This window comes from Sus scrofa, chromosome 11, assembly GCF_000003025.6.
Source record: "Sus scrofa isolate TJ Tabasco breed Duroc chromosome 11, Sscrofa11.1, whole genome shotgun sequence".
In the NCBI taxonomy this organism is placed as follows: Eukaryota; Metazoa; Chordata; class Mammalia; order Artiodactyla; family Suidae; genus Sus; species Sus scrofa.
This window is the reverse complement of record NC_010453.5, coordinates 52,132,134-52,159,152: the sequence shown is the minus strand read 5'-3', so window position 1 is coordinate 52,159,152 and position 27,019 is coordinate 52,132,134. Positions and strand designations below refer to the sequence as shown.

Here is a 27,019-nt window from a genome sequence, read left to right as displayed (position 1 = left end):
GGCGCCGGGGCGGTAGGACCGGCCTGGGGACGCGCGGGGCGGCGTGGTTGCCCTTTTGAATGCCTCCAGCGGCTCGGAGCGCTGGCGGGCGCTGGAGTGTGAGTGAATGTAGCCCCGCGGAGCCAATGAGCTGGGACCGGATGCGATATATCCTCTGGGACAACAACTGCTCTGTTCCGCCTCGGATCCACATGACGCCATTTACTGCTGCCGCGGCCGCCGCAGAGCTCCCTGCCTCCTCCGGAAAGGCTAGGGCGCAGGCCAACAACGAGCCCCCCCGGTCAGGCCCCAGACCCTCCGCCTCCTCCTCCTCCTCCTTCTCCTCCGCCTCCTTCGCACCCACCACCCCGCCTCGGCCTCGCCGCCGCGCCTCCACAACGCCCAGTCTGCACTGCCGAGAGCTGCGCGCCGCAGCGCGAGCGGAGGAGAGGGGCCGGCGGAGCGCGCAGCGCCCAGGCCCCCGCGCCCGCCCGGCCCGGCCCGCCGCCCCGCGTCCCCGCGCCGCCTCCGCTCCGACGCGGACGCGGCTGCAGGACTTGACCATCTGGCTTTAGGTTCTCTGTAAGGCCTCTTTTCTCATTCGTTCATCTGCCAGGAAAAGACAAGCCGTTGGCGCTTCGGCCTCCAGTTCATTGAGAAAAAAAGAGGAAATACTCCGCGTGCGCTTCCAGAAGGGGGGTCGCCTCCAGCCCCGAACCCCGCAGTGTTCATCGGCTGGGGACTTGGCTCCGGATTTCCTCTCCTTTTCTTGTCCCGCCGGTTGCTCGGAAGTTGGACGGAAGCAGAGTTTGGAAGGAAAGGGGAAAAAGTTTGCATCGGGGCTGGATTTATTTGCACATCGCAGGAAGAAGAGAATCCAACGGAGAGGGGTTGGTGCAAAGCCGAGATCACGGTGAGGCGCGTTTGGCTGGCTCTTCCCCTCCTGGCGCCGTGGCCGGCGCATTGTGGGCAACATGGAGTAGGTGCAGCCGGACCAGGAGTGGGGTCTGTCTCTCCTCCGGCCTCCCTTTTTCTAACTCCACAGGTTCCCCGCAGGGATCCCCGGAGCTGCCCGCTGATCTGGCTCGCCTGGGGCTCGGCCTGCCCCGGCGGGGGCTGCAGTGCGCGGCTGGCACGGGGTCCCTGGACCCACCGCCCTAAGCGCCCGCGCCCTGGGGGGGTTGGGGTGGCCGACTGCTCGCCGGGAGTCGGCTCCGGGCGGTGCACTGGCCGCGAATTGGGCGCTGAGAGCGGGAGGGAGAGGGAAAGCACTTTGTGTTTTCCAGGTCGCTGTTGCAGGCGCCCGCATTTCTAACCTGTTCCTCTTCGGGGAAAGCGAGTCCTGGGAGAGGCTGTCTCAGGGCAGGGACGCCGGCGGGACCGAGGGCTCGCCTCACGGGGGCAGCGAGACCCCGCGGGTGAAAAAGGGACAGGGTGCCGGGTTGGGAGGGGGTTCTCTGCGCGGTGTGGACAGAGGCGAGCAGAGGGCGGGTGGGAGCGTCGCCCAGCGTGGCGCCGCGTCTCTGCGGTTCGGAAGTGCAGCTCTCTCTTTTTTCCGTTCGCCGTGGTCTGCCTGGGTCACGCTTTTTTTATTTTTGGAAGATTGGGCTGACCCAGCAGAGGAAGAAAGTCCTAAAACAGTCGCGAGCGTTTTCCATTCCCTGAAAAGAGGTATTAAAAGAGGCTAGCTATTTTTTTTCCCCTTTCCTTTGATGAGTTGATCAACTTTGTTGTTGCTGCTATTTTTTAATTTGGAATCTTGTGCGTTTTTACAAAGCGGTCACTGTGTCGGCTCGCCCCACCCTTGTGCTGAAGTCTTTTCTCCCTAATCCTAAATCTAATCACACACTGTTCTTAATGGGGGTTTCAAAGCTCTTTCAAAAGCGGGGGGCGGTGAGGGAGGCGGGGGTCTGTGAAGGAGGCCAGGGATCAGGAAAATCAGTTTGGTAAATATCCCCAAAGATGCTACTTTCCCCCTCAAACAAATCTGCGCGGAAAGTTTCCAGCCTAGGGATCTGGGTCTTGCATGCCCGGGGGTGGGGGGGTGCAGTGGGTTCCTGGAAAATGTCTTCTTTTTTAAAGCAATTTTTCTTTGACTCTAAGAAACATATTCATATGTGACTATGTGTGTATATTTTTAATACATGGGTATTTGCAGATTGCAGGCACTGCCCCTTCGGTCAGCGCAGGTAGAGTCGCCCGTGGTGCTAGGATTAGACCTCGGTATCCTGGCTGTGTGTCCAAGGCACGGCTTTCTACCTCGCAGTGCGGGTCTGGAAACCGGTGCCCGAAGGTCGAGGGCTTTGGAGGGAACGTCCTGCCATGGGCTGCGTGACCTCCGCCGGAGGGTGGAGCGGCTCCCACATAAAGCTGCCAGGCAGTTCTCTGGGGTGGGGGAGATTCTGGCAGCGGAGGAAAGGAGGGGGAAGCGTGCCCTAGCATTTCAGGGCACTCCCCTTCCGAGGCGCGGGGGGGTGGGGTGGGCAGCTTAGCCCCGGGGCTCCGAATGTGACCCACCTGCTGGGGACGGTGTTGGGGCGCAGATAGAGCCTGTAGCCGGAGTAAAAGCAAAGAGCAACGCTGTCTTGTCTGCCTTTCTGTTGGAACTGAGATCCAGTTGCCAGCTTTTTTTCCAAAGTGGAAGGTGTGTGTCACCTGCCTGTGTCTCTTTTTCTAAAAAGCAGACACTGGGTGAAAGTCCACTTTTGCAGACTTGGCAAAGAGGATGGTAGTTTTGAAATTTATAGAGGGAGGGTCATTTAAGGGGTTACTTGTCAGGATGATAGATCTGAGACGTGACATTTGAGTTTTTAGAACACTTCTTGTTATCACCAATCGGTTTATGTTCTCACTAGGTTTTTGGAAATGGGCAGAGCAGTTGAGATTTGGACATAATTCATATCTAAAACAGGGAGAACAGTCTTTTAGTTACATAATTTAAGATGTTCTCCTAGGCTATCTATCAGGTTGTAAAATATGTGAGTCACAAGTTGTTGGGAAGTTGAAAATAAGTTCCTGTCTTTTTGTTGCTCATGATGTAAATTTGCTTTATTGTGTTCCTGGCACTTAGCAGGATTTGAATTGATAGGTTTTTAGTTCTAAACTTTGTGTTACTCTATAGTTAATGATAGTGCTTGATTATTGTATAAAATGTGTAACTATCCCTTGGAGGGGTATTTACTTTTTTGCATATCGTAGTCATCCTATGGCATTTTATAAAGTTAGATAAACCGTAGTTCTAGGTGTTTGATGTAAAAGAACCAAGAATTTCTTGGCTGTGTTTATTGCTGCTTAAGGCAGAAGTGACCATGTTAAATGTAAGCTTATTTCAGAATTTGAAAAGGTGTTATTCAGCTTTTGAAAATGTCAGTATCAATGTTGTATTCCAACATTACTTTGCCACAATTTTTCCATGGAACCTGAACTGAGTAAGTTGCTTATATGATTGAAACAAAGGTCACTGCTTTGTGTCACTGCATATCATTAGAATAAAGAATTGTCAGCACCTGGCCATATTTTTTCTTTTGGGTTCAGATGGCGATCCCAATACCTGCCCTAGACAGCTGCTCCATTCCAATGCTGTTTCTCTAGGGGAAGTGGGGAGTGAAGAGTTAAGTCAGGTGGGTGGAGAGTGGGAAGTATCCCGGAGTGTAAACCCTCTCTTTCCTCTTGGCTCCCACAGGAATTCAGATGTGTTCTAAGCCTGCTGGAGTGACCACACTTCCAAGACCTGATGGAGGCCAGAGCTCAGAGTGGCAGCGGGTCGCAGCCCTTGCTGCAGGCACCCCGTGACGGTGGCAGGCAGCGTGGGGAGCCCGACCCCAGAGATGCCCTCACCCAGCAGGTACACGTGCTGTCTCTGGATCAGATCAGAGCCATCCGAAACACCAATGAGTACACAGAGGGACCCACTGTGGTCCCCAGACCCGGGCTCAAGCCTGCCCCTCGCCCCTCTGCTCAGCACAAACACGAGAGACTCAACGGTCTGCCCGAGCACCGCCAGCCTCCCCGGCTCCAGCACTCGCAGGCCCACGTTTCTGTGAGGGCCTCCCTGTCCAGGTCCATCAGCACTGTCAGCTCGGGGTCTCGGAGCAGTACGAGGACAAGTACCAGCAGCAATTCCTCGGAACAGAGGCTGTTGGGATCATCCTTCTCCTCGGGGCCCGTGGCTGACGGGATAATCCGGGTGCAGCCCAAATCTGAGCTCAAGCCAGGTGAGCTTAAGCCACTGAGCAAGGAGGATTTGGGGCTGCACGCCTACAGGTGTGAGGACTGCGGCAAGTGCAAGTGTAAGGAGTGCACCTACCCGAGGCCTCTGCCATCAGACTGGATCTGCGACAAGCAGTGCCTTTGCTCAGCCCAGAACGTCATTGACTATGGGACCTGCGTGTGCTGTGTCAAAGGTCTGTTCTATCACTGTTCTAACGATGACGAGGACAACTGTGCCGACAACCCGTGTTCTTGCAGCCAGTCTCACTGTTGTACCCGTTGGTCGGCCATGGGTGTCATGTCCCTCTTTTTGCCTTGCTTATGGTGTTACCTGCCAGCCAAGGGTTGCCTTAAATTGTGCCAGGGGTGTTATGACCGGGTGAACAGGCCTGGATGCCGCTGTAAAAATTCAAACACAGTTTGCTGCAGAGTTCCCACTGTCCCACCCAGGAACTTTGAGAAACCGACATAGCATCCTTAATCAGGAATATTGCAGTAATAAGGATGGTTCCCTTTTTTTTTTGTTTTTGTTTTTTAACACACACATATGCAACCAGCTCAACAGTTATAATCTTGGCACTGTTCATAGAGGGTTGGAATATCCTTTGCTGTTTGCAGTGAAATGCTTTTTGTCCGTGTGCCATTTTAACTGATATGCTTGTTAGAACTCAGCTAATGGAGCTCCGAGTGGGGGATACAGATCTTGGCGACCTACATGTTGCATAAGCTAAAGCAACAGACACTCCTAGGCAAAGTTTTTGTTTGTGAATAGTACTTGCAAAATTTGTAAATTAGCAAATGACTTTTTTTTTCCATTGTTTTCTCCAGAGATAATGTGCTATATTTTTGTATATACAATAATATTTGCAACTGTGAAAAACAAGTTGTGCCATGCTATATGGCACAGTCACAAAATATTATACTAATATGTTGTACATTCGGAAGAATGTGAATCAATCAGTATGTTTTTAGATTGTATTTTGCCTTACAGAAAGCCTTTATTGTAAGACTCTGATTTCCCTTTGGACTTCATGTATATTGTACAGTTACAGTAAAATCCAACCTTTATTTTCTAATTTTTTCAACATATTGTTTAGTGTAAAGAATATTTATTTGAAGTTTTATTATTTTATAAAAAAGAATATTTATTTTAAGAGGCATCTTACAGATTTTGCCCCTTTTATGAGGATGTGATAGTTGCTGCAAATGAGGGGTTACAGATGCATATGTTCAATATAAAATAGAAAATATATTAACGTTTGAAATTAAACTGAGCTGTATTGTCTTATTTTACCTTTTCTTTTGTTTTTTTGAACTGAAAAAGAAACCATTTTATGTCGAGAATAGCATTTTGGTGAGAGTTTCACTTATCCATTAGATTATCTCATGGTGGCCGCTTTAAAGTGGAGATTTGGTGGTTTTCAGAGATAATTGTAGCATCAGGAGAGAAATAACTGAGTATTAGACTCACTTAACTGTATTAATCACATGAGAGCTCATTTTGGCTCCTGTTCTTTTTTGTTGATTTGCAGACTTGTCTTTGTTTTGCAAGTTTAAAAAAAATCCCAATTCATTCAGGAGACTTCTAAAAGATGAACAATTAAGCTTTTTTTTTCTTTTTATAGAGTACTAAGAATGAATGCCATAAGGCTGATTTAAGACCAGAGAAATGAATTCCGTTAAACGGTTATTGACTGTCCTTTGTGTGTTAGGCATGCAGTGTACACAGGTCAGTGCTGAAAATGTTTTCTTGACTTCACTGATGGTGGCTGTTTTTCTAGTCTCTTTGGTTTTAGACTCTTGAGTTTATCAGCATGATACCAAGTTCATGGAAAATATAGCTTGTTTTGATTGAAGTACTGGAATCATGAAATTTCATCCTACATATTAGCCTAATAATTCAGGCCCAAGCAAGCCAACTTGAGAGGCCTTGTCTTATTTAATCGAATTATCTGGAAAATTGTTAAATATTACTCTGAAAAAAAGATGCAGTATGGCAAAAAAGTCGGTGCGTTTGCAGTTATCTTTTGGAAGCAAACACACAGCAAGCTGCTACAAGCACATCTTGACAAATATTGGGTTTTCTTATTTGTAATAAGTCACTTGATAAATTAGTCACTTTATGGCTGTTTATTTTTTTCTTCCAAAAGCACAACCTTTTGCTGCCAAGAATCACCGGAAGTCTAGGAAATGATTTACCTGTCATTCTTGTTTAATCTCTGTTTCCTGTTCTGAGGTTCCTTTTCTCAGGTTAAGAGGTCTTTGTACAGACTGTCTTCTGTTTTGTTTTTTGAAATTGGCTTTCAAGGGACTATATATATAACCTCTTAAAACCAAGACATTGCTGTAAGAACGCTCAGTTTCCTCTAAACTTCTTCCAAAAAACACCGGTTAATTTAGAAATTATTTACTCTTAATTTTCACTTTTGGGATCCTGAATGTTACAATTCTAATATCCTTAAATCCAACCCTGATGGTGTAAGAGGAGTTAGAATATTGAAAAAAAAAACTAGAGCAGAGTTTTTTTTATTCATTATATAGTTTTCAGTATTTATAAAGCACAGAATTTTTGACTAATCAGTTTCTGACCAAAAACTGCCAGATGCACTGATATGCGTGAGCTTTTTTGGTATAAAAGTTGTGAGAGTCCTTTTTTTTTTTTTTTTTTTTTTAAACCACTTGAGCAGCTTCCAAAGTATTATACAGACAAATTGTATCAGATGCAATTGGGTGTTGTTGAAGAGACAGATTAAATACCTCTTTCCATGGTTATTGAATCAGTCTTTAATGGTGTGATTCCATCAGAGCGGAATGATTTTAATCCAGTAGTGATTATGTACAGTTTGAGAACTACTGATCTAGAAATTACTTTCTTGTTTAGCGTTTTCTTAAATATTTTTTTTATTATTCAATGAATTTATCACATCTGTAGTTGTATAATGATTATCACAATCCAATTTCACAGGATCACTTCTCGGCCTTTTGGCTAAGATCAAGTGTAGCTTTTTTTTTTTTTTTTTAATGGAGTCCATTGAAAGCATAATTCACTTCTTTGAATGTGGAATATAGGGACAAACCAGCTGAAGTTGGGAGAGAATCTGGTGTCAGTATATATGAGGTCCTGATGAAAATTATTTAGAGATAGTTAAGGAAAACTGGATTCCTCAAGAAGCTTCCAACTAGCCTATTAAATGTTGAGCCTATATAAACCAGCATAGAATTCACTTTCAGAATAGAAAAAATGAAATGTGTATATCTAAAGAGATTGAAAACAGCAGGTGCTCTTAAGTGTGTTGAAGTTTCTGAGTCTTCCATCACCTCACTGAAGTGAAAGAATCATCACCTCGGATTCTTAATCTCTAAAGTTTAGGACAATTTATGATAAATATCAGTTAATAATGCAATGATCATTATTTTGATAATGTGATAGATTAAAAGGATCACAATACAGGGAGCTCCCATCGTGGCTCAAACCCAACTAGGATCCATGAGGATGTGGGTTCCATCCCTGGCCTCACCTAGTGGGTTCAGGACTGGCGTTGCCATGAGCTGCGGTGTAGGTCACAGACACAGCTTGGATCTGGTGTGGCTGTGGCTGTGGCTGTAGTATAGGCCAGCAGCTGTAGCTCTGATTCCACCCCTGGCCTGGGACCTTCCATGTGCCCCGGGGTAAGGTGCTAAAAAACAAAACAAACAAAAAAAGTATAATAATACAGTAAACATTATTTGAACTGCTTAATATTTAGGGAAATCTTAACTTTTTTTGTCTGGTTTCTTGCCTTTTTTTTTTCTTTTTTTTTTTTTTTCTTTTTTAGAAATCTGTGCATTCTGTATATTGAAATTCTTTTAAGGATGACAACTTGATTGTTAGTTAAAACAGTCATTTCTGTGTTTTGAGGAGGAGATTTTTAAGGCCCTGCCAGATGTCTCCATGTTGGAGCATGCTCTGGGCATTGTCTGTGAAAGAAGAAAGCCAACCCTAAGTACAGGTACTCTCAACCCAACTTTTTGCATAACTTTCTTCTCCAGTACACTTTTGTCTTAGGAGGGCCTGTCTCCAGGATCTAGAAGACACAGATGATGTCAGATAAATGAGTTTGCACTTTGCACACTTCTGTGAGGTATTTGGTAGACAGTTGATAGGTTTGATGCTTTTGAATATATATGTCAAAACTTTCAAAGCTTTAATGGGTTTCGAGTTACGCTTGCAGTTACACCCAAAATTGGCCATTTGCCTTCCTCTCTTAAATGTTCAAAAGCACCAGGATGTAGGTGCAAAATCTCAGCTTGAAAATGGGTTAAACTGTGTAGCTCAAAAACACTGTCATCATGCAAAGTATTTTACACTCTTTTAGGGAAGAAAAATAAAAATGGCATTAGCTAGTTACAGCAATACTGTATCAGTATCCATTCTTTGGTTTTCAATATCCATTAAGACACAACTTATGGTTTTTGGGGAGTTTTTTTGTGTGTGATTTTTAGGGCCACACTGGCAGCATAATGGAGTTTCCAAGGCTAGGGGTCTAATCAGAGCTACAGCTGCCAGCCTACACCACAGCCACTGCAATGCCAGATCTGAGCCATGTCTGCAACCTACACCATAGCTCATGGCAATGACGGATCCTTAACCCACTGAGCAAGGCCAGGGATTGAACCCTCAACCTCATGGTTCCTAGTCGGATTCGTTTCCATTGCGCCAGGACAGGAACTCCCAAGACACAGCTTATGTTAATTTCTACTTTAATTAGGCCAGTTGCCTCATTTCTCCAAGGGTGGGTCTCCAATGATTGAAGATAGAGCAGAATTTTGAAATAAGGCCTGTCTGATTTGGTTTAACTGATCCTGAGTGAAGCTTTACATCTGGAATCACTGGTTTGGCCATTCCTGGGAGGATAAAGCTCTCTGGCAGTTCCCACAGTGACACAATGGCAACTCTGCAGCTCCAGAATGTAGGCTCAATCCCCAACCGGCACAGTAAGTTAAAGGATCCAGCATTGCTGCAGCTGCAGCATAGATCTCCATGTGCCACAGGGCAGCCAAAAAAGAGAGAAAGTAAAGAAAAAAGCTGTCTGACTATATCCCACACTTAGATTTTTATTTAGATGCCACTCTACCACCTTCCTTGTGCCATGAGAGACCACTACGAATAATGTGAGGCAAAACGTGAATACCACTAATGAGAGTGCACCGCTGGTCAAAGATAAAATTCTGATGTTCATTTAATTTACAGCCAGAAAAAGGGTGGAGATGGAGTTCTTGTGGCACGGCGGGTTAAGGATTCGGCGTTGTCACTGCAGCAGCTCAGGTCGCCACTGTGGCGCAAGTTCCATCCCTGGCCTGGGAACTTCCACATGCCTGGAGTGCAGCCAAGATAATAATAATAATAATAAGGAAAGGGAGGAAGAATATATCTAATAAACTATAAGGTATACTCTAGAAAGAGAATCTAAAACTAGAGCAAATAACACAAATTAGCACTTAAACTTTTACCAAAATGATTCACATTTTTTGGAGTTCCCGTTGGGGCTCAGCAGTAACAAACCCAACTAGTAGCCATGAGGACACAGGTTCAATCCCTGGCTTCACTCAGTGGGTAAAAGATCCTGCATTGCTGTGAGCTGTGGTGTAGGTCTCAGACGTGGCTCAGATCCTGCGTTGCTATAACTGTAGTATAAGCCAGCAGCTACAGCTCTGATTGGACCCCTAGCCTGGGAACTTCCATATGCCAAGGGTTCATTTTATTTGGCAACTAACTCTTTTTTCTTTTTCTTTTTTTTTTGTCTTTTTTTGCCTTTTCTAGGGCCACTCCTGTGGCAATATGGAGGTTCCCAGGCTAGGGGTCGAATCAGAGCTGTGGTCTCCGGCCTACGCCAGAGCCACAGCAACGTGGGATCTGAGCCACATCTGCAACCTACACCACAACTCATGGCAACACTGGATGCCCAACCCACTGAGCAAGGCCAGGGATCGAACCCGCAACCTCATGGTTCCTAGTAGGATTCGTTAACCACTGAGCCACGACGGGAACTCCCAACTAACTCATTTTTTAATAAACTATTAAAGGAGATTAGAATGAAGCCTATTGCTTTGACCTCTGGCTTGGCTAGATGTGGCACATAAGGATTCAGCATACCTTAAATCAATTAATTTCTCAAAACAGTTCAATGCACAGAGAAGAAAAAAGAAACTTTTTTTTTTTTGAATGTCTACTCCTTACCCATCACGGGGCTAGTTGATGCAGTGCAAAGGCAAAGGGTCAGTGACTCTAATGCAGGCAGGACTTTCACAGCAAAAGTACAAGCAAGGTGCTCTAAGAGGCAGAAAATGGGGAAAGCACTGATGTGTCTCCATACTGGGTTTGTAACCTTTGCAATGGTTACAGCTATTTAAATAACCAAAGAGTTTTTAGCTCAGCAAGATGCAACCGAATTCCCATTACTCATTAAATAAAACTATGTTCACCAGGCTTGTATCTTCAGTGAAATGTGAAGCTCTTTGCTTAATATTTAGAGCTATAATTTACTCTGTTGATTCTTAATTTTATGATGCCTGGTCCACTAAGACTTTTCCTTAAGGAATATGTAAAAAATACACTATAGGATATAAAAATAAGACAAAAATTGGAAAGATCTGTTTATTCTTGTTTTTCCAGTTTTTGCTTGAATTTACCCTTTGACATGAATCATAATTTCTGCTTGCTTCTGCACCTAGAAAAAGGAATACTTGTAAAGAACAAATTGGGGATAAGCAAGCTGAGAAGTGTTCAAGATAGAAAGGAAGAGGTCATGCTTTAGAGCAATTACGCCCTTGTCAAAAAACAATGCCCTTGACCTGACTTGTCAGGTCCACATTGGCTGTTGAAGGCCTGGTGACCATCTCTATTACCTAAGTTAATACAGCTTCCATTTCTGAAATGATTTTATGCTCCACATAACATCTGGCTTATTAACTTGCATCAATAGGGCTTACAGTCAAGTCAAGCAGGGTTCTGGTAAATACCATATTGTACCATCTCTCATCTCTCTGAGTTCTTAATATGTGTATCTTTCCTAGACCTGGCTTTCCTGCTCCAAAGTAGGCACCAAGTAGCCCCAATATCCGCTGCTAGTCATACCAGAAATTATTCCTGAGATTCCTGTTACGAAGTCATCTTTATAAGTTAGAAACTACATTTAAGAAATCACATCCGGAGTTCCTATCGTGGCGCAGTGGAAACGAATCCGACTGGGAATTACGAGGTTTTGGGTTCAATCCCCAGCCTTGCTCAGTGGGTTAAGGATCCAGCATTGCCATGAGCTGTGGTATAGGTCGCAGACACAGCTTGAATCTGGCATGGCTGTGGCTGTGGCTGTGGCTGTAGCCAGTAGCTGTAGCTCCCATTAGACCCCTAGCCTGGAAACCTCCATATGCCATGGGCGTGGCCCTAAAAAGAAGAAAAAAAAAAAAAAAAGAAAGAAAGAAAAGAAAAAAAAAAAAGAAATCATATCAAAGGGTCACTGAAGTGACCCAGGAACCACCTAGCATGCACTGAGCAGCAGCACAGAGCCCTGAGATAAACATTCGGTACCTGCTGGGTTGGCAAGCTAATGGCTAGGCTGTGCAGAGATGTGTTTGTCTCTGACTGTCCCTCTGTTAATAATAACTTGACTCCAGGAGCATCAGCAACCACACAATTAATGTTTGCATTTGTCTCTGGATTCTCACCTACACAATTCAGATGCAGCCTAATTGACTTCACTCCAAACATTCGTTAACACTATTCCTTTGAGCTTAAACTTTGGAAATGGATTATTTTACAAACCATTGGTCTGCTTCGAATCATCATGAAAATTCACAAGCTAAGAATGCAATAATGTGTCTTCTGGGTCTTTGCTCTGCCACTTGAACAATCAAAGCTACTGGCCCAGGGAGTTCCTGTTCTGGCTCAGTGGTTAACAGAACCTGACTAGTATCCATGAGGCCGTGGGTTCCATCCCTGGCCTCGCTCTTTGGGTCAGGGACCTGAGCTGTAGTGTAGGCCAGCAGCTGCAGCTCCAATTCAACCCCTAGCCTGGGAATTTCCATATGCCTTGGATGCAGCCCTAAAAGAGAAAAAGATAAAACAAACTACAGGCCCAGGATGCAATTATTTGTCACGGGTTGCATATATATGGTGTATCTCCAGGGCATAAGATGTTATAGTCAACGAGGATAAAAGCATTTGCCTAAATCAAAATAAGAATGATGACCCTTTGGAAGCTGATCATCTAGGACTTAGATTCTAAATCATAGAAAATGATTGGTAGCATTACCCACTTCCTGCCTTGATGCCCCAGAGGGACATTTCTCAAGATCTGGAGACACATTTGGTCTTGCTACTGAGTGTGGAAAGGAGATGCTACTGGCCTGTGCAGGTAGAGGCAAATTACTAAACATTCTGCACTAGCCTGACCAGGACAGTCCTAATAACCAAGAATTACTGAGTCTCCAAAGGCCAATAATGCCAAGTCTGAGAAACCCTGCTAAGAAGAAGCTAGGTTGGTAGGTGGGAGACAGAGACAGAGCAAGGATGGCCATCAGCTGTGTGTGGGGTTAGGGGGTGAGGTCAAAGGACTTGGGGAGATTTCTGTGACCATCATTTTGGAATTTCCAGTCTGAGTGCTAAGCTTCTGAAATTCCTCTAGCGGAAAAACGCCTTCTGTTTATAAACATCTCTTTCTGTTGTATTTCAAGTTCAGGAGGTCTAGCCACTAGGCAAATTCCCTTCTCTGTTCCCTACTGGTTGTGTGGCCACAGGCAAGTTACTTAACTTCTCTTAGCCCAGTATCTTCATCAGAGAGATAACAATTCTTTTTTCTTTGACTATACCCACAGCATATGGATGTTCCTGGGCCAGGGACTGAATCTGAGCTGCAGCTGTGACCTATGCTGCAGCAGCAACACCGGATTCTCTATCCCACTGCTCTGGGCCAGGAATCTGCAACTTGGCAGTGATCCAAGCCACTGCAGTCAGATTCTTAAGCCACTGTATCACAGCAGGAACTCTAAGATAATACTTGATCTAAAAGTTGTGAAGACCCACAAAAGACCCAGAATTGCCAAAGCAATTCTGAGGAACAAAAACCAAGCAGGAGGCATAACTCTCCCAGACTTCAGGCAATATTACAAAGCCAGAGTCATCAGGACAGTGTGGTACTGGTACCAAAACAGACATACAGACCCATGGAACAGAATAGAGAATGAAGAAATAAAACCAGACACCTGTGGTCAATTAATCTTTGACAAAGGAGGCAAGAACATAAAATGGGGAAAAGAAAGTCTATTCAGCAAGTATTGCTGGGAAACCTGGACAGCTGCATGCAAATCTATGAGGCTGGAACACACCCTCCTGCCATGCACAAAAATAAACTCAAAATGGCTTAAAGACTTAAATATAAGACAAGACACCGTCAAACTCCTGGAAGAAAACATAGGCAAAACATTCTCTGATATCCACCTTACAAATGTTTTCTCAGGTCAGTCTCCCAAAGTAACAGCAATAAAAGCAAAAATAAGCCAATGGGACCTAAATCAAACTGACAAGCTTTTGCACAACAAAGAAAACCACAAAGAAAACAAAAAGACAACTTACAGAATGGGAGAAAATAGTTTCAAGTGATGCAACTGACAAGGGCTTAATTTCTAAAATATACAAGCAACTTATACAACTCAACAGCAAAAAAGCCAACGAGCCAATTGAAAAATGGGCAAAAGACCTGAGTAGACATTTCTCCAAAGAAGGTATACAGATGGCCAACAAACACATGAAAAAATGCTCAACATCCCTGATTATTAGAGAAATGCATAACAAAACTACCATGAGATACCACCTCAGACCAGTCAGAAGGGCCATCATTAATAAGTCCACAAATAACAAATGCTGGAGGGAGCATGGAGAAAAGGGAACCCTCCTGCACTGTTGGTGAGAATGTAAGCTGGTACAACCACTATGGAGAACAGTATGGAGGTACCTTAGAAAACTCTTCATAGAACTACCATATGACCCAGCAATGGCATATATATATGCCCAGTCTTGGGCATATATCTGGACAAAACTCTCCTTAAAAAAGACACATGCACCCGCAAGTTCATTGCAGCACCATTCACAATTGCCAAGACATGGAAACAACCCAAATGTTCATCGACAGATGATTAGATCAGAAAGAAGTGGTATATATACACAATGGAATACTACTCAGCCATAAAAGATGAACAAAATAATGCCATTTGCAGCAACATGGATGGAACTAGAGCTTTTCATACTGAGTGAAATAAGTCAGAAAGAAAAAGACAAATACCACATGATATCACTTATATCTGGAATCTAATATACGGCACAAATGAACCTTTCCACAGAAAAGAAAATCATGGACTTGAAGAATAGACTTGTGGTAGTCAAGAGGGAGGGAGAGGGAGTGGGGTGGATTGGGAGCTTGGGGTTAACAGATGCAGACTATTGCCATTGGAATGAATTAGCAATGAGATCCTGCTGCGTAGCACTGGAAACTATGTCTAGTCACTTATTACGGAGCATGATAATGTTAGAAAATAGAATGTGTACATGTATGTGTAACTGTGTCGCCATGCTGTACAGTAGAAAAAAATTGCATTGGGGAAATAACAATTAAAAATAAATAAATAAAACTTTAAAAAATAAAAAAATGTAAGTTGTGAAGATTGAAGAGATGTCTGTAATAGCAACCCTTGTGATGGTACAAAATGAGTAATAAAAAAAATTCCTATTATTTTGTATTCAGGTTTTTTTTTTTTTTGTTTTTTAACCTCAGGCTCAGTGTTAAGTGCTAAAGATATAAAACAGTATCTGGAGTTCCCATTGTGGCTCAGTGGTTTAATGAACCTGACTAGTGTCCCTGAGGACGCGAGTTCAATCCCTGGTCTTGCTCATTGATTTAAGCATCTGGCATTGCTGTGAGCTGTGGTGTAGGTCACAGACACTGCTCGGACCCTGAGTTGCTGCGGCTGCGGTGTAGGCCGACAGCTGTAACTCCTATTTGACCCCTAGCCTGGGAACCTCCAGATGCCTCGGGTGCGGCCCTAAAAAGACAAAAGACAAAAACAAAAAAAAAACAAAAACAAAAAACAAATAACAGTATCTCCTGGTCCCCTAAACTTGTTTGAAGGACAACTGAATATTTACTATGGAGTATAATACATGTGATTACAGACTTAAAATTCATATAAAGAGGAAATGATTAAATGATTAACTCTATCTTGAATGTAGTATGCGGGATCAGGAAACTTTCCTGGAGACGATGATGATGACTGCAAAGCAGCCTGAATGATTCTCTTAAACTAAGGTCTCAGGTGGAAAGTGGGAGCCCACACAGACAGCCCGGTGTCAAAAGAAAGGGATCCTTTCTTGAACGTAAAAGAAGAAAACAGAGTTGATATGAAGCCAAAGGATTGATAAATTTTAAACTGTTTCTTTATAAGAGATTTATAAGAGATTTTAGTTCTTGAAAACTGATTTCTAATAAATATGTGTATGTGCGTATATACATATATATATAGAGAGAGAGATGCATCTTTAGAGTGTATTGGTGTCTTAATTTCTGATATTTTTTAATGAACATAAACCTGTTTCAAGTAGCAAAACTTAGTCAACTGTCCCCGTAGATTCACAAAACCCCTTTGGTGTCTTAAACAAACAAACAAACAAAAACACCAAGTGAAAACTCCTCCTTAGGAATGATTTTGTAGATAAAATTATTAGCTAGCTTACTCTAGTTTTTAATCAATTTGTGGTATACATACTATCTTTGATATTAAGCTATATTAAAGTTCTTGGAGAAAAGTTAAGAATATAAATCATTATAAATAATACTCTAGTTAGGAGTTCCCATCATGGTGCAGCGGAAATGAATCCAACTAGGAACCATGAGATTTTGTGTTCAATCCCTGGCCTTGCTAGACACCTAGCCTGGGAACCTCCATATGCCACAGGTCTGGCCCTAAAAAGACCAAAAAAAAAAAAAAAAAAAAAAGGCCAAAAAAATAATACTCTAGTTAAAAAAAAAAATGGTGCGTTGTTAAGACAGAAGATATGGAGTATCCTTTCGTAAAGCAATGGAAATTTTCACATGACAGATGACTCCAAATCAGACTATTCATAATTAAGACAGAAGTCTGAAAAGAAGAATGTGCGAAACTATTACTATTAGATATTAACTACCTGTAAGATATTAAAGGTATAAAATTTTATGTGTCTTAATAGGAGGAACATTGGCTATTGAATCATAGCCCCATGCATCTTTGTGGGGACGTTACTTAAGCTCCATCGTTAGGTTGATAATGTCTCAACTAGATTTGTGACAATGTTACCAATTAAGGTATTTGTTTTGGTGTGTGTGTGTGTCTATATGTGTTTGTGGACATTAGCCATAGTCATCCATTTGAGCAGAGCCCAGCACCGGCATATAGGAGATACTCAATGAGCATTTGATCATTTGATGAGTGAATGGATAAATGAATGAACTCAATACAAAGTAAAGATATACTGATGGTGTCTAAGAAAGAAAAGTTATAAATAGTAATACATGGCAAAGTGTAAATATCAATTAAGTAGTATAGATATAGTTCTTGGATTTTAAGATGTACATTTTTATTCTCCTTTTTATATCTCTGAAATTAGGAGCATCTTAAAATCAAAGTTGTTCTATGATTGCCATTGGCTAGGCAGTAGTCATGACATATTTGTCACTGCTTGCAGTGCTCAAACTTGATTGTAGCTATTCATACTGTGACTTGGGTTGCTCCTGTGGCAAGAGTTTGACCCAGGCCTGGGAAGTTCCACATGCTGTCGGGGTGGCCAAAAATAAATAAAATAAAATACTCAAGACCCTTAAAGATTTTTTTTTTTCTTTGCTGAGCAGCTTCTGCATCTATTCCATCAATTCGAACAGAAATATGGACTAGCTTTCCTAGTGACAATGAATTAGATCACAGATTTGGAGAGAGTTCTATCAAATTTTTTGAACTTTAATTGTAGTCAGATAGAACTAGCAACAGTTACCTCACTAACCCCTCATTGCTCCAGAGCATTCAACTAGGCAGGAATAAAAGGACCCTCAAATGCCCTGAAGACAACAACCCAGCAGAGCTACACTTACAAACTTAAAAGCAAAGGGAAAAGGAAAAACAAAAAAACCACTCTTGTTTGGACACACCCACGGCATGTAGAAGTTCTCTGGGCCAGGGATCAAACCCACATCACAGAAGTGACCCAAACCACTGCAGTAACAACATCAGATCCTTAACCCACTGTGCCACAGGAGAACTCCAGGAAAAAAAAAAACTCTTGAATTTCTAATCATCCTGAGTAGGACTTCTTTAACTTAACAGTGGGCATGAAACACCTAGGGATCCTGTTACAAGGCAGATTCTGAACAACAGGTCAGGTCAAGGTAGGGGTCTGAGATTCTGTATTTCTAACAAGATCCCCTGCTGGTCTGCTGATCACCCTTGAGCAGCGTTCTCCCAAAAAATAGAACCAACAGGGTGTGTGTGTGTGTGTGTGTGTGTGTGTGTGTGAGTGTGCAGACAGAGAGATTTATTTGAAGGAATTTGCTCATATGATTATGGAGGCTGATAAGTCCAAAATCTGTAGGATGGACTACAGGCTTGAGACGTAGGTAAGATCCATTACTGCAGTTCAAGTCTAAAGGGATCTGCTGGTAGGATGCCTTTCTAGGAGGAGGTCAGTATTGGTTCTATTAAAGCCTTCAACTGATTAATGAGGCTCACCGACATTAAGGAGGGCAACATACTTTATCCAGAGTCTACCAATTCAAATGTTAATCTCATTCAAAGAACACCTTTACAGAAATACCCAGGATAATTTTTGGCCAAAGATCTGGGTACCATGGCTCAGCCAGGTTGACCTATAAAATTATCACAAGCAACAAGGAACTAGGGAAACATCTGGTTCTTCATTAGAACAGTTACGTCTGACTTGCTTTGCCCTTAAGGTTTCATCAGTATATCAAAAATTCACTGCCTGAAACTATTACATTTAGAATGGATAAACAACGGTGTCCTACTGTATAGCATAGGCAACTATATCCAATCTCCTGAGAGATACTATCTATGATGGAGAATAATATAAAAAAGAATGTATGTGTATATACATCTACATATTCCTTTCTGAGCCACTTTGCTATACAGCAGAAATTGACACAACATTGTAAATCAGCTATAATTTAATAAAAAAAAATTAACTTCCTGGTGACAAAAGAATGGGACTTTTAAAAATGGGACACTAAGCCTCCAGTACTAAACAGAAAGCCACATAAACAATATAAAACATAGTTCTCTTCTGAAAATAGATATATTTAAAATATCACTGTGTATGTGAATAACTTTATAAAAGAACAATTTAATGTCTAAACTAGCTATTAGAACTTTAGTGGATCTCTAGGAGAGCATCAGAAAATTTATTTTGTTATATAAAACTCCAAATCACTATGAAAATTAATAGATGGCATCTTAGATTGGTGCTACCACTTGTTGGCTGAATGGTCTTACGGCAATTACGTAGCATCTCAGAGCATCAGTTTACTCACATATAAAGGAGAGATTTAAGATGAATGGATTAAGAAGATGTGGTACATATACACAATAGAATACTACTCGGCCATGTAAAAGGACAAAATGATGCCATTTGCAGCAACATGGATGAAACTAGAGACTCATACTAAGTGAACTGAGTCAGAAAGAGACAAATACCATATGATATCACGTATATCTGGAATCTAATATATGGCACAAATGAACCTTTCCACAGAAAAGAAACTCACGGACTTAGAGAACAGACTTGTGGTTGCTAAGGGGAGGGGGAGAGAATGGTATGGACTGGAGTTTGGGGTTCGTAGATGCAAACTATAGCATTTGGAGTGGATAAGCAATGAGATCCTACTGTAGAGCATAGGGAACTATATCTAAACACCTGTGATGTAACATAATGGAGGATAATATGAGAAAAAGAATGTATATATAGGTAAAACTGGGTCATGTTACTATACAGCAGAAATTGACAGAATGTTGTAAATCAACTACAATAAAAATTAATTTAAAAACAGGAGAGATTTAAACTATTCTTTTTGTGAACCGTTTTGTAATTAAAACTATGATGTATCTTCCTAGGCTGCTTTAAGTGGGATTGTATACTCCTTGACAGGGCAAAAAATATTTTATCCCCAGTATCTAGCATGTAACTTGGATTTGCAATATTTGTGGCAGGATTACTTGGCAATAAAAAAAACTACTTAATAAATGACAGGTTTGGTTGTTAGGTAGCCACTTCACTTTCTTTTTAAGGTAAAGCAGAATAGAAATAAAACCACTTTAAACTAAATATTGCTATATACCAATGCCCTATCTCTGTTTTTATCTCCAAGTTCTAGGTCCACGTTTTACCCCCAAATTCTAGACTCAGACTTTAATATGCATAGTTCTAGGCCACATCATTTCAAATCGTAGTAGCTTATTATAGTACCCTACTGTTGACTTTTTGCTTTCACATACAGAATCTTCTTTTGACTTTTGAACCTCACAGGTAGCCCTGAGATGCTTGTAGGAATGAAATTAATATTTCTATTTTACATAACAGGAAATTGTACTTTCTGTTGATGAGACAATTGTTCCAAATTGTATGGCAAGCAAGTGAAAATATCTTCAAGGCTAGACTTTTGATGCCAAGTCCCATGTTTTGATCAAAAAATATCTGTATCTTTCTATTAATGTTTGGAGAGAAAGGGCTTTGCAATGCATTCTGCATTAATGACATTTTTCATTTGGGCATCTTCATATACGGGCAACAAATTATTATTTAAAAGGAAGCTATTACATGGATATGCAATGAGATCCTGCTGTATAGCCCTGGGAACAATATCTAGTCACTTACGATGGAGCATGATAATGTGAGAAAAAGCATGTATATATGTATGTGTGACTGGGTCACCTTGCTATACAGTAGAAAATTGAGGAGTTCCCGTCGTGGCGCAGTGGTTAACGAATCCGACTAGGAACCATGAGGTTGCAAGTTTCGGTCCCTGCCCTTGCTCAGTGGTTAACGATCCGGCGTTGCTGTGAGCTGTGGTGTAGGTTGCAGACGCGGCTCGGATCCCGCGTTGCGGTGGCTCTGGCATAGGCCGGTGGCTACAGCTCAGATTAGACCCCTAGCCTGGGAACCTCCATATGCCGCGGGAGCGGCCCAAAGAAATAGCAAAAAGACAAAAAAAATAAAAAAATAAAAGAAAGAAAATTGAGAGAACACTGTAAACCAGCTATGATGGAAAAAATAAAATCATTAAAAAATTAAAATAAAAATAAAATGAGGCTACTCCAAACTACCTTCTTACACAAAGTCTCATAGAATTTTTATTGTTATAATTGTCACTGCCATTGCTACTATTTCTTCAAATCAGTGATTAGTACTTCCAATACTTCTCAGCCATTTTAATCCCATAAAATAATGAAAGAATACACAGATCTTCATATTTTTATTTAAAAAATACTTACTTTGAAACCATATCTAAAGAGAAAGTCATGAAAATACATCTTCTATCCTCTACTGTATTTCATTTTAATGAACCAGAATTGAGAAAGCAGTTGAGCAACATAAAAGCTCTTTCATGGACCTTGAATTTAAGAACAATTTATGTAATGGCTTACTCAAAATTTGCCATTAAGTTCTCTGACCCAGTTAATATCTGGAAGCATACTATTTTATTTTAATTGGTTTTCCTAATCCTAATAACTATAGAATGCAATTATTTTGTAATTATTCTAATCAGACAAATCTAAAAATGGAAAAAGAGTTATGAATTTAAAACTGAAAACACTAAATTTCTTATCGTATTTGAATTTCACAGACCTGATAAATAGAAGTTGCCCCAGGAATGTACTGGCATTATCATTGCGAACCTCCTAAATTCGAGGTTGGTTACTGATGAAGTTTTTCTTTTCTCCCCTATAGAAAATGAAAAGATGCTAGCTTATTGAGTGGGATATGTCCATTTTTATTGTTTCCATTTGTTGTCTGTCTCAGGTATCATTAAACTTTAGGATCCAAGTCTGCAAATATGCTTTCCAAAGGAAAACAAAATAAGAATCTATTTAAACTTTTCCCCAATTCAACAGATTTGTAGGTACATTCAGAAATATATATAATTATCTCCTATCTCAGCACCTCTCTCCCCCAGCCCACTCTCAAAAAAGCAGTTTCCTTCCCTAAGACTCTGAGTTTATTTTTTTACAAGGAAAATTCTTCTTCTTTTTTTTTTTTTTGGCTTTTTAGGGCTGCATCAGCAGCATGTGGAAGTTCACAGGCTAGGGGTTGAATCAGAGCTGTGGCCACTGGCCTACACCACAGACACAGCAACGCAGGATCCAAGATGCATTTGTGATCTACACCACAGCTCATGGCAATGCTGGATCCTTAACCCACTGAGCGAGGCCAGGGATGGAACCTGCGTCCTCATGGATACTAGTCAGATATGTTTCCACTGAGCCACTATGGGAACTCCCAGGAAAGTTCTTATTTGTACATTGAAGGGAGAGATGAGACAAGGATTTGACTTAAAAGGCCAAACTCTCTCTTAGTTACCTGCCTAAATCCTTGGAAGGAAGCCCAAACTTTAAGTAGCAATTTAAACAGTAAATAAATTCTGCTAATGGCTATTAGATTGCTAGCTGGGCGATTAGTATAGGGAGTAATTCTAATTAAATTGAGAACACTGAAGAGAGTTGAAACATTTCAAGAGCAGATTTTGTCTCCCATGCCTCATTAGGAATATAAAATCAGCTTCTTCTGTGAGAAGGACAACCTTTCAAAACACTGCTCTTTGACCCTGGAGAGAACTTTCATTTTCAGATTTTGCATTCCTTTTTCAGTGGTGCAGGGGATTTTTATTGCCCAAATCCAGTAGAAACCATGCTAAATCATCATGTTCTGTTAACAAGAATTTATCTTCCACTTAGACATAAAAAGGCTGATTTCAGCCACTGGAGCAGAGGGTAAGACTTCACAAATTTGGCCTCCCATTGGCTTTTAGACAGGGCTTGGAAGAGTGAGTGTCAGCTGACTCAACTGCTCCACCTCACCTGCCTTCTGGAACCCTGATCTCACACATCCTGCAGCCCACTAGGTGTAATTCATAAACAGAAGTGGAGAAAAACAGAAGGGTAGATCACTAAGTAATGGATTTGCCTGGTGGTCTTATCAATCCAAAGTTTAATTGCATAATTGATTAATTGAGAAAGGGTGACTGAGTCCTGATGTTAATGAACCTATGAATGCTTATAAAAGAAAGGCTTGAACTTCTATTTGTTTGGTCCTTTTCTTCACTAACATTAAGAGTTAGCACTAGTTCTACAAGCGTTGCTTTAATTCTTTGACTCATGTTTGCTCTCCAGGTATTAAAAACATGAAGCCATTTAATACAGGAGAGACCGTGGTGCATTCCTTTTTTATTGCATAATTGAGATAGTTTTGTTTTGTTTTGCTTTGCTTTTTATTTTAAAGCTGAGGCATTGAGAGAGAAAGAAAATTACTCTCAAATAATTTCAAAAATTACTTTGCAAATAATCTAGGGGATTTCTCTGAGAGCAGAAAATATAGGAAGACTCCCCATGGCACTTATTGCTCTGAGCATGAGGTAATGAACCTACTAGGTATCTTAGCCAGAAGGAAGGGCCAGGTGCCTGGGTTCCATCCCATCTCTCCTTAACTCAGCGACTCCCCACTTCTGTCTCTCCACGTGGAACCAGAACACATTACTCTGTGGTGCTGTCATAGATCATGTCAACATCATCGCAGTAGGTTGACCCTTTGCTTGGAATATACGTGCCAGTAGGGAGCACACCTTTCACTAAGACTCCTCTGAGTCATTTTATTTATTAGTTTATTTGCTTATTTTACTAAGAGGGTAATTTCCTACAAAATTAAGTAGTCCGACTTATTTATTTATTCTACTGATTCACTGGTGCAGTGTCCCAGAAAGATCATGAGCTTTGAAGTCTGCAATTCCTTAATTTGTGTTTTGTTTTTTTGTGCAATACCTTAATTTGATTCCAGGGCTGCCAGAAGAAACCATGTGACCTTGGGTGGTGGCTTAACCTCTCTTAGTTTCTTCATCCTTATTGAAAGGAAAAGTAATACTTATCTCCCAAATATTTATAAGAATTCACGATAAGATAAGGTATGTGCATTTCTAAGAGCAGCAGCTGGCTCATGGAAGGTGGTTCACAAGGGCTAGTTCCTTTTTATCTCCAATGCTCTTTATATGTCCAGATCATATCCATCCCTGATGTGACAGACGAGTCTCTCCTGACGCCCATGGCTTTCGTGTAATTGAGAAGCAGTGGCTGAATAATCGTTTTTTAATTCTCTTTCTATGATAGTGCCCTTCTCATCCCGCTCTTGAGGAAGGATTGCAGGGAAAGTCAGTAGCCCTTTTGAGGAATTACACGGTTTCTTTCCGGGCGACCAGCGTTTCCCTGAACTGCCGCCTCCCCTACTAAACTCTGGTGGAGCTCCCCTTATCCCTGCTCCCACAATGCTGGCTCTGAGGTGCTAGGATGTGAGCATTATCTGAGGCATAATCAGGTAGGAAAGGCTCTCCAAGGTCAAACAGCTCTAAAATCCTGCATAGTCTCTGTAAAATTGAATGATGGGAGCCATTCCCCTTCTGTAATATAATTACGCTATTATATCCTTAGACTTAGAAACCAAATCCAGCTTTTCTGATTGCATGTCCTCCTACACCAGGGCACAGGACCTTCCTGTAGACTAGGTTGCCTTAGTCATGAGCAGTGCTGGGGGTCTAGCACATCAGACTCACCAGGCATGCAAAGCGATGCCATCATGGGATCCTAAGCCACAGGTGGGTAGACATTCATGCCACAGCCAACCTAAAATGAAGCTACAACAAGTCCACCAGCTTTCACTGCTTCTTGACACCCTCCTACATACCTTGCTCCCACCGCCATTAGTGCAGTTCACAGAAATAACACAGGCAAAGAGTAACGAAAGAATACTTTCTAGAGTTTCTCCTATCTCCACGTCATTACTTTGCTTATATTATCCCAGATTTACTTCTCTCTCACACACATCTTTAGGAGTCTGAAGTTTGTGAGTATAAATGGATCATTGAAAGACAATGAGAAGGAGTTCCCATTGTGGCTCAGTTGTAATGAACCCAACTAGTATCCATGAGGATGTGGGTTCCATCCCTGGTCTTGCTCAGTGGGTTAAGGATCCGGCATTGCTGTGACCTGTGATGTAGGTTGCAGACATGGCTCAAATCTGGTGCTGCTGTGGCTGTGGCATGGGCTGGCAGCTGTAGCTCCACTTTGGCCCCTAGCCTGGGAACCTCAACATTCCGGTACGGTCCTAAAAAGGAAAGATGATGGAGTAAAAGCATGTGGAGCTCACCTCTGCCAATGAATGTATCAAAAATACATATACGTGTGGAACAGATCTCCCTGAAAACGAACTGGAAATGGACAGAAGGACTCCTGTAAAGTCTATAAGAAAGATACACAGGTAATTTGGTAGGAAGGGAAGAAAAGCAACTGGGTTGGGACCTTTTCCTCTGGGAATGGACTCAGAGAAAAGGGAGGATTATATGAGCAGACACCTGCCCTGGGAAGTGAGCAGTTCAAGGCCCAGCTGGGTGCTCCAGTTCTGGGTCCTATGCAGGGGAGATGGGCCCACTTGGCTGCTTGGAGGACCACTGGGACTAACAGAAAGCCTGGACTCCACACATGAGGAGTCAAGGCTGGCTTGCCCCTGAGGTAGGGCAGAGAGAGTTCCTCTCTAGTGGCTACTGGTTTCCTGCACATTACTCTGTGGTGTTGTCATAGTATTGTGATCAGATAGGTACTGAATAAGAAAGGAAACCACCTGTCAGCAGAAGAAGATGCTCACAGAAGCCAAGGAGAAGAGGGGCCTTGAATAAGCAATAGACAAGTTGATAATAAAGGCAAAATATCTCTAAGACAGGAAGGGTCATGGGGAATGGTAGATGGCAGACAGTGGGCGCTCCAGCCCCATTGCTTCCTTTACCTTCCCTAGCTCTGATTCTGTTTTCAAAAACTATCTTGGGCTTACTTGGCTTCTTCTTTTCTTTTTTTGTCTTTTTTTTTTTTTTTTTTTTTTTAGGGCCACATCCACGGCATATGGAGATTCCCAGGCTAGGGGTCGAATCAGAGCTACAGCTGCCAGCCTACACCACAGCCACAGTAACGCCAGATCCGAGCCGAATCTGTGACCTACACCACAGCTCATGGCAACGCCAGATCCTTAACCCACTGAGTAAGGCCAGGGATCGAACCCACAACCTCATGGTTACTAGTCAAGTTTGTTTCTGCTGCGCCATGACGGGAACTCCTTATTTGGCTTCTATGTAGATCTATCTATAAGGAAAGCATTTGTCCATCACCTGGGTGTGAGTTTTTATTTCTATGGCAGTGATTTTTTTCATTGTAAATTAATAGATTGAAATTGAGATTACGGCCATATAACTAACTCTACTATCATCAAAAATGGACTTCTAAATAAATAAATAAACAAACTCAAAATGGATTAAGGACATAAATATAAGACATGAAACCATAAAACTCCTAGAAAAGAACATAGGCAGAACACTCTTTGACATAAATCATAGCAATATTTTTATATTTGTCTCTGAAGTCAACAGAAGTAAAAGCAAAAATAGGCAGATGTAACCTAAGTGATATTAAAAGCTTTTGCACAGCAAGGAAACCACTGGGGGGAGAAAAATAGACAGCCTACTGAATGGGAAATAATACTTGCTAATGATGTGACCGACAAAGGATTAATATCCAAAATATATAAATAGGAGTTCCCATCGTGGCTCAGCAGTTAATGAACCAGACTAGTATCCATGAGGATGTGGGTTCGATCCCCGGCCTCACTCAGTGGGTTAAGCATCCAGTGTTGCCACGGACTGTGATATAGGTCGCAGACAAGGCTCGGATCCCATATTGCTATGGCTGTGGTGTAGGCCAGCGACTGCAGCTCCGATTGGACCCCTAGCCTGGGAATCTCCATATGCCATGGGTGTGGCCCTGAAAGGACAAGATCAAAACAAATCAAAACAAAATAAAATATATAAACAGCTCATACAACTCAATATCATAAATAAATAATCCAATAAAAAATGGGCAGAAAACCTGAACAGACATTTCTGCAAAGAAGACATACAGATACATAACAAGCACATGCAAAGAGGCTCAACATCACTAATTATTAGAGAAATACAAATCAAACAAGATATCACCTCACATTCATCAGAATAGCTATCATCAAAGAGTCTACAAATAACAGATGTTGGCAAAGCTCGGAGAAAAGGGAACACATGTACACTGTTGATGGGAATGTGAATTGGTGCAGCCTCTACAGAAACAGTATGGAGGTTCATCAAAAACTAAAAATGCAGCTACCGTATGACCTAGAAATTCCATTCTTGGGTTTATACTATATATCCAGAAAATATAAAAACACTAATTTGAAAGGATAAATGCACCCCAATGTTCATAGCAACAGTATTTACAATAGTCAAGATACAGAAGCAACCCAATTATCCATCAACAGACAAATGGCTGGGAAAAAAAATGTGAATATCAGCCATAAAAGAGAATAAAATCCTGCCATTTACAGCAGCATGGATGGACCCAGAGAATATTATGGTTCATGGTTAGCAAAATATCAGATAAATCAAGTATGACGTCACTTCTATGTAGCATCTAAAAAATACAAGCAAAAATA

General features: G+C 41.8%; 1 protein-coding gene across 1 annotated transcript; it reads left to right on the top strand.

Moving 5' to 3' along the window:
- On the top strand, positions 387-5,458 carry SPRY2 (sprouty RTK signaling antagonist 2). Its single transcript, XM_001927097.5, has 2 exons — positions 387-892; positions 3,662-5,458. Exon 2 carries the CDS (start codon positions 3,713-3,715, stop codon positions 4,658-4,660), a length of 948 nt encoding a protein of 315 aa, XP_001927132.1. The 5' UTR covers positions 387-892; positions 3,662-3,712; the 3' UTR covers positions 4,661-5,458.

Coding starts and splice junctions, on each gene's coding strand:
- SPRY2 (XM_001927097.5), top strand. CDS start 3,713: ATGGAGGCCAGAGCTCAGAGTGGCAGCGGGTCGCAGCCCTTGCTGCAG.